This window comes from Mesitornis unicolor, unplaced genomic scaffold (assembly GCF_000695765.1).
Source record: "Mesitornis unicolor isolate BGI_N332 unplaced genomic scaffold, ASM69576v1 scaffold41988, whole genome shotgun sequence".
Lineage (NCBI taxonomy): Eukaryota > Metazoa > Chordata > Aves > Mesitornithiformes > Mesitornithidae > Mesitornis > Mesitornis unicolor.
This window is the reverse complement of record NW_010204650.1, coordinates 1-12,125: the sequence shown is the minus strand read 5'-3', so window position 1 is coordinate 12,125 and position 12,125 is coordinate 1. Positions and strand designations below refer to the sequence as shown.

General features: G+C 38.0%; 1 protein-coding gene across 1 annotated transcript; it reads left to right on the top strand.

Annotated features, from left to right (window-relative positions):
• Nucleotides 1-1,846: 1,846 nt before the first annotated feature.
• LOC104545883 (protein lin-9 homolog) lies at nucleotides 1,847-8,908 on the top strand. The gene is made up of 5 exons (XM_010191124.1): nucleotides 1,847-1,922; nucleotides 5,330-5,455; nucleotides 5,831-6,013; nucleotides 6,122-6,219; nucleotides 7,516-8,908. Exons 1-5 carry the CDS (start codon nucleotides 1,863-1,865, stop codon nucleotides 7,619-7,621), a joined length of 573 nt encoding a protein of 190 aa, XP_010189426.1. The 5' UTR covers nucleotides 1,847-1,862; the 3' UTR covers nucleotides 7,622-8,908.
• Nucleotides 8,909-12,125: the final 3,217 nt, after the last annotated feature.

The following is a 12,125-nucleotide window of genomic DNA, read 5'->3' as shown; positions in this document are numbered from 1 at the left end:
CGAGCGATTCTGTGATTCTGTGAATATGTCTGGACATCAACGTAGAAGTTAAGCACCAAATACATTGCAAGTTTTAGGGACAAATAATATATTCTGCATTAAGTTGGGAAGCTTCATGAAGGAAGACTTAGACATGTTAGGCAGTTGCAGGATGGTGATGACAGCAGAGCTTGACAATAACTTTTTGGCAGCAGTGGCAGATGGTGTACAGTGCTTTCCTTCCTCACAGGTGTGTTTTTGCCAACATGAGCATTTGTGTGGTGTGTTAGAAACTAGATCAGAGAAATAATCCAGCTCACAAGTAACACTTTGAAAACTCTCTTTTTTATTTTTCTTTTTTTTTTTTTTTTTTTCCTCTCTTACCTTTTCTGAATTTATTGTTTTGTCATTATCAGTTCCCTGGTTGGGATCTTCATATGGCTGCAAAAATTCAAGTGCTGGCCAGCACAGGTTTTGGGGAACAGCACAAGGACAGAAATGAGCAGTTAAATTTGGAAGAGTGGTAACCTATACAGTGTTGCCTCTGTGTGTCTGGCTATGGCTTGCCCATCTGTTCATGAGATGCATCTGGCAAAGGATTTGTGGTAGATAGAGAAAGAAGTATTGATGCTGTTTTACAGGTCTAGTTTACAGGTCTATCATTAGAAATACTGGTATGGGCCTCCTGTTGCTCACACTCAGGAAATACCACAGTGAATAGGAAAAAATACAGAAAGGGGTTCAAAAGTTCAGGAGATCAGGAGCCCATTATGGGAGAGGAGACTGGAAATGCTTGGGTTGTAATTAGTCTAGTGAAAACAGTGGAGAAGAGATGCTTCTACTGTCCCTGACTAAATAGGGATAAATACAAGGAGGAAAAGCCTATATTTAGCCAAAATACAGCTTTGGCAGAACTAATTGCTATGAAGTGAACAAGGATGCATTTAACATGGAAATTCCAAGAGGATTCATAAGTAGCTGAAAATGGTCCTGGAACAGTTTTCCATTAGGATCTGTGAGGGCAAGAAACTTGGCTGCTTTAAAACTGAACTGAGATTATATATAAGCAGGTGTATGTTGAACTAAGAGTTCCTATTTCTCCCAGTCCCATGTTCCACCGCTAGGATGCGGTTAACCCCTTTGCAATTTATAAAACCTGAAATCTTGACTTTGCTGACATCAGTAAAACTGTTTCTAGTTGGAGTGGAGCTAGGCTTTCTCTCTGGGTCGTAGAGAGTATGAGTAGTTTTAGGAGTGAAATGTGTGTTGAGAGCACTCACAGTGGTTTCCACATCAGCCTGCTAGGTCCTGAGGGCAGCGGAAACAGGGGATTCTCATTATTAAAGAGGGAAATGAAAGCCCTGAGTTGTTCTGTATAAACTAGATCTAATATCTAAACTAAATCTAAAATACCAGGTTTTACTGCAGGAGTGCACACAAAGGCCTGGTGCTCAGTTGAGGGCACAGCTGAGAACAGGCAGAGAACTGTGTGGGGAGGGGAAAAAAGTATGGTAAGGTGAATGATACTGATTTTAGTACACGATGGTAACAACCTTCGCTTTCCTTTAGAGTAAAAAAAAAATTGATTCTTCAGCCTCTAGCTGGCCATAAACTATATTAATCATAGGAAATTTCAGCTGATGGATTTTAGCATTCTCAAATCTAGGGTACTTGAAAATGCTTTAAAAATATATGGAAATCCATAGTTTCATTAATTTTTATTTCTGCATCTTAACTTGATGAACAACTGAGAAATGTATTTTGAAATTAGGAAAGAAACACAGTTTGTTGTCTTGGATTTCTGTGGCACTTCAAAACTGCTTAAGGACATACTCATTCTAAAAGTAGTTCCTTTGTTTTAGACCAGGTTATCAAAAATCCTTATGATCAAGAAGGAACACATCAAACAATTGAGAGAGATGAACACAGAAGCAGAAAAGCTGGTGAGAATGTTCTCTTTTCAGTTCTTACAACAGGATATGCTTTAACAGCTAATGCAAATAGATATAATTAAAACTAGAGTCTAGATAAAATATATATTGCTTTCTAGAATGTGAATGTTTAAAACTATTTTTTAAAAGACAAGTCAGAGAGGTCCGTTTCAAATATTATTCTTCTTTGAAAGCATTATACTTTGGAAACCAATTACTGTTAACATCAGAATAGCATATGTCAGTTGACATGTAAAATAAGTCAATGCTATGTACTTTGAAAGTCTTGGGTACAAGTTTATATGGTGAGACATTCACCATAATTGTATTTTACAGATGGTAGGTACTTATTTATTTAGCTTTCTAGCTAACATAGTAACTCAACTCAGAGATTTTCCATATAAAGCTCTGAGTGCCTTTGAACAGCATTTAAAATTACATTATCAGAGCAGCTACAGCATAATTAGCAACAGCAGAATAGTTTTTCTTGCTAGACTTTATCTAATCATCAGTCAGTAAATCAAAATTATAAGAATGCCTTTTCTACTACCCATGGCTATCGGTCAACTTGAAAGCGGAAAGCTATCAGTCTCAACCTTCTGCTAGCATCCAGATAGTTGTCTCTATGATGGACAGACAGAAGGCTAAAGGTTTGTAGGGAGAAAGATGAGTCCTTTTTATTTCTTGAAACCAAAAATGCTGGGATTTTTCTTTCATGTAAAATATTTGAATGTTGAAGGATTTGATTTATTGTGGTGAGATTTCCCTCTTTGTCTCTTCAGTGATCATGTGCACGTGTATGTTCTGTTATTCAGCTTCCTACTGCCCTGCTCTGTCTCTGTAATTTCCTTCTTTTATGCTGTGATGCTGCTCTTCAAACCCTTGTTATCATTTCAGTTACTACATTATTTTCTCCTGTGCATCGAATGTTTCATCTTACAATTTTGCTTATTGATAATCTTGCTTCTTTTTGAATGAATTTAATTAAAACATGCCACTGCAGCCTGTAACTGATACTGAAAAATTATCAACTCTTCTTAAAAATAACTAAAAAGTGTAGTGTCTTTAGTGAGATATTAGTACTTTTTCATAGATAAGGAAATCTGTAAGAATGACAGTAGCCTTCCTCTGACAAGAATCCAGATATTAACACATCACTCAGCTGTCATAAATTAACTGTATTGTGGAATAAGAATATCAAGGAAAATAAAAAAATTGATGGGGTAGAAAAGCATCAGGGAAGAAGGAGATCTAGAAATAAATGTCAAATTTGATATATTTTAGCTCCGTTGAGGCCTAGATAAGGACTTCGAGATCCTTTTGAAATTCTTCCATTGCCTTGTTTCCTTTGTAAACCAGCAATCATAAAGCAACCTCTGTTACTGTTCAAGGCTGTCCTGATAAAAATAGAGGATGTGAATCTTTCTATTGGGCCATATTCTTAGCCTGTCTTCTATTGGGCCATATTCTTAGCCTGTCTTCTAATCTTCTTTGTCCCTTAGCAATCCCATCTACGTTTGTGCTGTGAGTATATGTTGTTTCTCCTTTAAAATGTATTTTCTTTGAAGAAGAATCTTTTTCCAGCACCAATCCACTTGAACATCACTAACATACCTGAATATGAATAAAATAGAATCCTTTGAGTTCATTTTAGGTATAGTTTAATTGTCAGACTTTGATAATAATTCACACAATTGTGATTCAATAATTGTTAGAGTAACACTACTGTTTGGTTTAAAGTAATCCTTTTATGGAGACTTTTTTTAATATAACTGATCCAATATAGAAATAAGCTGACCAAAATCCAAACTGGTCCTGAATGTAGTCCATTATTATCTGGCAATAATAATAAATTTACATGAGGCAGAGGATGCCTTCAGAGGAGCTAATAATACATACAGCTGCACATATTTTTTATTTCATATTTCTGAAAGGACAGCTTATTAATAGTTAAGTGTCTTGGTATCACTAATAGTCTTGGTTGCAGGCTATAAACAAGTTACCACGTACATAAAAGAGTAAACACTTTTCTGATCACCATTTGAATAAAAAGGATGGCTAGTTCAATTTTTCACTTCACCTACAATAAAGACAAGGTAAAGGTGATGCCAGTCGTTCCAGAGAGGTGTGCAGATGCTCAGTGACACAGATGTAATCTGCTTCCATCTACTGAAAACCATCCATTTTTTGTCTACCGGTTCAGCTATTTGTTAGTGTTTCCACATCTCAGATTGCTCCTGGATCAGAAATAGTGCTGGTGCTGAGAAATATTTCTTTCATTGTCACTAACAGAGAATGTTCTTAGCCTTTCCTCTGTGCTGGGGAATTCACAATTGTCTGCAGCTTTCACAGCTAACCTGGATTAGTCCAGTCTGCTCTGAGGAGAGGGGGGTGTCACTGAAGAAGAACTGAAAATTAGAATTTTTCCCTTACATTACAGAGCTGCAGGAAGTGTGTCAAATTTATGCTGGTTTCCAGTTTGCTCTTAGGTGAATTCTGAAGTTATACTGTTAGTTTAAAGCCCTGTTAATTCGTTATTCAGACTTTTAAATTCCTGGAGATCATTTCAGTGATAAAGTATAACGGGGAACTTTGAACTGAACTGATAACTGAAAACTTGATTTTGAGTTTTTGACCTGGATCCTTCTGATGAAGGGTCTTGACTTTGCAATTTGCTTTATCTTGTGGTGTAAAATCTATAGCTACAGGTCTGATTGTATGAGATACCTGTATCTCAGACTTTTGGCTGAGAAGCAGTGAAAATACATCCAGCTTATCTTGCAACAGGCCATTTGTGAAGGACATTATTATAATACATTGTATGTTTTGTTTCAGTTTTGTAAATTCCACCCAAACAGTGTCAAGACAGGTCCTGAAAACAGTATATTGTAGAAAATTGTGCTTATGCAAAATACTTATGTTACCAAATATAAGCTCTAGCAACTTTCTGTTTTGGTAAAACTGTAACAGAAAGTATGTAGCACTGAGTCCTCCTCAGGTGATCACTAACTTCTGAGACAGCTGTGCCTCCCATCCTGCAGCAGAGGTGGCCGTGGCCATATCGTCCTGTACTGTTCTCCTGCTGACAGGACAGTTTTCTGCTCATACAGTAAGAGAGAAGCCACAGCCAACTCCTGGAGAAATAAGCAGGGTGGAACGCAGTTGTCTTCTGTAGCGTTTACCACCACGGGTTGTCATAGTCTTTATGAAGAGAATAAAAGCATGGTAGTTACTACACAGTTGGCACTTGGGAGTTTTAAATAGCGACACTACATTTTAATATTTTATATGTTAACAATTTTCTACTAACACTGTTTTCAAATATCTCTTATTTTCAAGTGAAAATTCCTTTTGATGAGTTCAAAAGATATAAACATACAGTATTGCATTAACTTTAATATGCTTTGTCTTTTCCACAGAAATCCTATTCTATGCCAATAGGCATTGAGTTTCAGAGGAGATACGCGACTATTGTTCTAGATCTAGAACAACTAAACAAAGACTTAAATAAAGTTTTACATAAAGTTCAACAGTATTGTTATGAGGTAAGATTTTGCTGGAATCTCTATGTACTTGTTTGTTTTGCTTAACCTAAGTACAAAAGAAAAAATATAATTTCCTGGGAATAGGGCCTAGGCGGGGGTCACTTTGAAATGAAACCTGTAGCAGCTGTATTGGATTCCTTCTCTCTCTCTGTCCCTGTCTTTGTCTGTCTCTGTTTCTCTTACCAGGATGTAGAAACTTTTGCTGATGCCAGTGGTCAGTTTTGAAATAGACATGCATGAATAAATGCATTCTTCATAAATGAAGAAAAAAATACTGTGTGCTATATACCTGTGAACTCTCTTTTAAATAATTTGTCATTTCACACATACACCAAATGCAAAAGACATCTTAATTTCTCTGTTTTATCTATGTAGCTTGCTCCTGACCAAGGCCTCCAGCCTGCAGACCAGCCAACAGATCTGAGGCGTAGGTGTGAAGAGGAGGCTCAGGAGATCGTCAGGCAAGCAAATTCCTCAACAACAGGACAGCTTTGTGTTGAGAGTGAAAATTTAACTGACCTTATCTCTAGACTTACAGCAGTATTACTGCAGATTAAGGTAAAATGCTTGCAAAAAATAATTTCTCTCATAGAATACATAGTATTAACATTCTTTCAGTTTCTTTGTGCCAAACTGTGAGAACACTTTCATTTTCTTCTCCTACAGTGTCTCGCAGAAGGAGGCGACCTGAATTCCTTTGAATTTAAATCACTAACAGATTCATTAAATGACATTAAGAATTCAGTAGACTCGTCAAATATCAGGTATTACTTTTTGAATATTTAATTCTTAATTACATATTTTGTAATATGTACACAAGCAATTCTTACTGTATTTTAGAGGTAAACATTGATTAAAATTAAGGGTTTCAATCTGGTAACTTTATAGGAATGGTCCCATTTAAAAGAGGGCTTTGTAAAGGGAGTGTGAAATTAGCAGTTTTCTGTTTGAACCTATCAGTGAAGTAACCTGATTTAAAAAATTAATAAGGGGGGAAAAAAGAGAAAAAAAAGTGCTAAATTGATGCAGCAACAACTAGACTTTCTTGCTCTTCAGTCATTTATGACAACTAAGTAAGTTATTTTAGAACATTTTCAGACTTTGAAATCCCACTAGTAAATGTATTAAGTTCTTTAAGCCACAGAACGGTACAATTTCAGTATTCTTTTTGCATAGTTACTCAACCTCTTGTCTGTCAATATCAAAAACTGACATGTATACCTTCTGACCTGCTTCCATTAGCAATACTTTAAGCAGAGAAACAGAAGAACAGCTATGTTGTGCCAGATCAAAGGCCCATCGAGTCTAGATGGGCCATTTTTCAACAGTTGTCACAAGCATATGCCTGAGGAAGCACCATAAAAATAGCAAGAATGTGGTGGTATTTGTCTGCAGTACACTGCAGCCTCCAGCTTGTGACCAGGATTTTTGTAATAATTTTAATGCTACTAAATTACATAATTCAGAAAATACACCTATATGTTACACCTTATGCCCTCCATACTCGTATTGCTGCATAATAATGGGAGGCTACACACACACTTTTTTTTTTTCCCAAAGATAGTAGGATGGCCTTTTGATTTGAAATGAATTATTGAGAAATGCTGGTTTATACCATTTTTCATTAGTAAAAACAAAAATAACCCCCAAACACTAGTACAGCTTCTCTATAATCAACACTGCAAATTGCACATTGGAATGGACTCAACTAAAGGTTGATGTACACTGTGAAGAAGGTGATGATCCTTCCATTACACGGCACTTATTTGGTGCATTTTAGCATCTCTTCGTAATATTATTTCATTAACTTTGATCATGTTAAAGTCTTTTTTAAACTACTTGAGTCAGTAACTCTGGATTTCATGCAGCTGTTTGTGCAAATGCTATTTTCACGTCTGTCTCTTGAGCTGTGTTAGTGTAAGTTGCAATAGTATGTACTACTGATTCATCTGAATTTCTGTATTGGCTATGTTGATACCTTAGCTCTCACTGTAGAAATACTCAGACACAACTCTTATGTAAGGGTTTAACACTTCTTTATTCTTCTTTTCTTCCCGTAGTTGTTTTCAGAATAACGTTGAGATCCACGTTGCACATATTCAGAGTGGTCTGAGCCAGATGGGAAATTTACACGCTTTTGCAGCTAATAACACCAACAGAGACTGAAAACTTTCAAGTGTACAGCAAGTAGTTCTGGAAAATCCTCTTCCTTATATAGGCTTCACCAAATACCCTAACTGCCAGAAGATAAGGGAAAAGAAAACCTCTCAGAAAGAACCCTTTTAAATATATCTGCTTCTTAAGAAAACCAGCACTACTGGCCAGCATTACATTAGATTTCTCCATTTTATTCGCATACAGTAGTTTTGCTAACTGGTAATCTCTTAGTAATTGCATTTATTACAATAAACGTGAAAACATGCTTTCATATAATTTGAACTTAGTTTTTAAAAATTCAGATTAATTCTGCACTTCTCTTGCTGTTGGCTCTCCTGGTATGTTAGAAGTGACAAAGAGGAAATGGCTCAAATTAGTAGCTGCATGGCAGGGCTTTGTTGTGTAAAGCTACGCTTCTGTGTGGGTATTGAGAGGTGTCCTTTTGGCCTTCGGGTAGCCTGGTGCCAACGCAGGCTGGGCAGTCCTGATGGAAAGCAGCAGCAGCAGCGGGATCCGGCCAGCAAACAGGAGCTGTAAACTTGAGGATGTTGGGCAGGTCTATCGATCAGTCAATGTCTTGCTGGAACTTTTAATTTATCATAACTTATATAAGAAATCTGATGAAGGAATATAAAAATGTAACCGGTAGCTTTCCAGAGTGAGATTGGTTGTGGCTTTTTCCCTTCACACAGGGCAAAAGAACTGTGTTAGCTGGTATTTTATATAAATGACTGGTTAAACTTACTGTTTTTCCAAATTTTTGTTTGTTTTGCACAACTTTTAAATTAGATTACTGGTTATCCAACAATACCCAGCATATATAAATATGAAGATTTTTATAATTAAAGATAACCAGTGAGGTTAAAACAAAAACAAAAAGTGACAACCTGCCTATGAGTACCTTTTGGAATGTTAATCTTGTAAAAAGTGTGTATTGGTTTGTTTAAATAGTCTTGTAAAGCTTCTGTGTAATGAATTGTTTCCAGATAAGACTTTTCAGAGATAGGCGTAGAGATGTTTTTGATTCTTTTAGATGCCTCATTAAATGAGGTCTTTTATATGTTAATGTATAAAGAATATGTAAACAGGATTATTTTCAATTTTAAAATTTTGTATAGTTTAAAGATGCTTCTGTATTCTGTGTTGGTATTGTGCCACTGCAAAACTTAAGTGCAGAGTTTATATTTAGCTAAACTTGTTCTGTTAATTAAGCAAAACGCATAAATCTTTTATTCTCAATGAAATTTGTAACTGAATAAATTGACCTATGAGAGTTGATATATTTCACAAAAATGCAAACTTTTTTGCAGATGGTTTTTTAAAGAGAAGTTGACTTAATTCCTGAAAATGAAATGTTATGAGGACAAGGTGAGTAGCTGTTTTAAAAGGTATTTAGAAAATTTACAAGGGATATTACAAAATAATGCTAAGCGCTAATTTTGCAGAGTTACCCATGGAAATTTACCTCTTGTAACACAACAGAACATTGTAGTGGTCCCTGCGATTGCTTTTGTGATTACCTTACCCATTATTTTGTGATGTTACCATCTCTTTGGTAAAGAAGTGTCCTGGTTTGCTGCGATTGAATTGTAGAAATCCTTTTTAATGCTTCAGCCAGAGCTGGATGTTTGAGAATGCTGCAGCATTTGCTTTAATGAACACAAGTTGATACTGTACCTTTGGCCAGGATAGTTATTTTCTTTACAGAAGCTGGTAAGTTTTTGTTCTTTTCCTTCTTGCTGGCAGATATTTACATTTTCCAAGGTTTCACCTGCACCTGTGGTTATAATTTCTTTTGGATTTTTGGGTTTGTTTTTTTTTCTTCTCTCTGCACAAGAGAAAAGGAGGGGGAGTGAAAGCCAGGACTCTCTGAGATAGGTGATGCAGCGCAAGAAAGGTCCCCTCCCACCACCCTTTTCGTGTAAAGAGAGAAAGGTGCCAACGCCTAACTTCAGGTAGGTTTAGTCTGACAGTAACTAAGGTGACCCACAGCTAACTTCAGGTAAAAAGAACTGTCCCCTCGCACCCCTCTCCTTGTAACCTGCTGCTCTTAAAACCAGCTGTTGTGCTAGTGCGGGGAGCTGTGCTGCTGAACAGTTCACCTTTCTTGTCAAGTTTTCTGCCTGTGCAGCACTGAACTCGCTCTCTGCCAGGGCCGATGGGCATTGGTGCTAGCACAAGAAGACAGCCAGGACTGCCTCTTCCAGCAGCAGCTCGTTGGCTCACTCATGAACCTCTGTAATCCCTATGGTTCTGTCAGGACTCTGCCCGCATACTTAAGCAAATGCATGAATGTGTTTGTGGAATGGGACTTCCCAACATGAAACATCAGGCAGTCACAGAGGCCGACTTTGTCCTGTTGATAGCAAGCACCTGAAACAGAGAGAGAAGTTGTAGGCACTGGTAGATAACACTGCCCAGAATGCTATTCAGCAAAGAGGGAATTTGCTGAAATTCAGCAAATTTGGGACCCTGCTTTTCATGACAAAATTATTTCTTTCATGTTACAGAATACATTGTAGTAACCACCACACTCCAACCTTAACTCTGATTCCAAAGGTATAATGGGGTTTACATGTGGATTCTTAAATCTGCTCTTTCTAACATGTGTTGATGAAAGGTTTAATAAATCATTGCAGAGTAATATAATAAGATGCACAATTTGCAATAAATGTATCCTTGTACTTTCACACATCATTTAGCCAACTCATGTAGGTGATGTGAACATATGCATGCCTCTTCTCCAAGAGGTTGCATTTCTCCTTGATTACCAGTATGTTGGATCAGAGTTGATGTTGTTGAGTTTTGGTGAAATACAGTAATATGTCTGTTTCTGCCAAATGTGGCTTAAGTCTAGTAGGAATCTCAAGAACTCGGTACAATTACAGTAACTTAAGTCTACCCAAGTAGAACAAGTTTGTTTGGTTTAATAGTGTCAGTAATTCACCCTGCACCCCCAAGAACTGTCTCATTTTCTGTCTCCTGCTGTAAGTGCTCTCTTCTGGGCTCTTCCTGACCCCTAACGTAACAGCTCCTTAAGCACCCAAGTTCGCTTGCGTGGATGTGTCCAATTTTGGGTGGTTGGTTGGTTTTCTCTTCATGTTTGGTTTTTGTTGTTTTTTTTTTTTTTCAAAGAAAGCTCTGGTTTTTGGAGAGAGAATATTAATCTGCAATCCTGCTATGCCACTTACCCTTACAAGCTTACAGTTAGACCACAGTTTGGCTGTCCCAGATCTTGCAAGCACAGGTATGTTATGAGGTGACACTGAAAGCTTTTATGCATTAGTAACCCTATTCTATGGGGTATGATTCCCAATATAAGGTATTTCTGCCACCAGTCCACAGGTCACCTTTTCTGTGCTTCCAAACTATCAGAGCCTCATGGCATTCAGGTGCTTATTCATTGTTGGAGTCTTACAACTTGCTCTGCAAGTCTTGGAAGTAGGCAGGAAGAATTGGCCTTATCCTCAAAATACAAATATAGTAATATATCCTTAATAAATTGACTGAATTACAGAAGAGCCTTCTGTTACTACTAATTTTGGTTTTCTCAGAGCCATTCAGAGCACTACCAATTGTATAACCAGCTTCTGTGCAGTCCCTAGTATTGAAATTCAAAGCTAACGCACCTTTTAGAGTGCTCACAAAACACTCCTACTTTTCTGTAGTTTAACATTAGCCTTGACTTATGTGGCAAAGGTGAAGCTTTTTGTCTGAGCAAGATGATGATTTGAGGGTTTGCATTTTGTATTATGTAGGCCATAAATCTGCATTTTCGTTCAGGCATTGGGATTGTTTAGGGCAGATCTAAAGTGAATACTGACAGATGGTTTAAGGCAGTTTTTGTAACCTGTCCTTCAGGCCCCTTATGTCTCTTATTCACACTTGAACCACAGCTGTGACTCTCCAGGACCTGGGAAGAGGACCTGCAGCTGGGACATCTACCACTTCTGGTCCCTACCCCACATCCACCAAGGTAGGAAATGCTGTTCCTTCCCCAAGTATGCACACAAGTAGGGTAAAAATGTGTAAACATTTTATTTTTTTTTCTCTATCAAAAAATCCCAACAGACCTGGCCCCAAAACACAGTGGATTTGGTTAGCGTTTTGGCTAAAGGTTAAATAGAAATACAAAACATGCTACTAGGAATCTTTAAATACAGTGTTAAAAGATGACCTCAGCTGATGGAGCTGACCCGTATCTTCCTTAAATAAATAGGTAAAATCAGTTACTACCGGATAAAGTGCAACAGTGGCAGAGCAGGGGGTGGCAGGGGTACATGACTGCTCCCTGCCTGAGCCGCGTACCCCAGGACTGCGTTTGGCGGGGGCAGACTTCGCACCAAGGCCGGGGGTGCCGTTTTACCTCTACTCCCTTCCCCCAAGGCCGTCCCGCCCGCAGCAGCGCTCAGAGGGCTCGGAAGGCGCCGAGGGTGTTCTCCTCCCACTCCGAGCCCGACTCCGAGTAACCGCTGGTGTCCTCGGCGTCCGACACGGGCGAGTACTGCCCGCA

What these genes read in the sequence shown, in the direction of transcription:
- LOC104545883 (XM_010191124.1), top strand. Translation starts at nt 1,863, where the DNA reads ATGATCAAGAAGGAACACATCAAACAATTGAGAGAGATGAACACAGAA. An exon ending in TTCAACAGTATTGTTATGAG is followed by an intron (nt 5,456 to 5,830) that starts GTAAGATTTTGC and finishes TTATCTATGTAG; the next exon opens with CTTGCTCCTGACCAAGGCCT. An exon ending in GTAGACTCGTCAAATATCAG is followed by an intron (nt 6,220 to 7,515) that starts GTATTACTTTTT and finishes TTCTTCCCGTAG; the next exon opens with TTGTTTTCAGAATAACGTTG.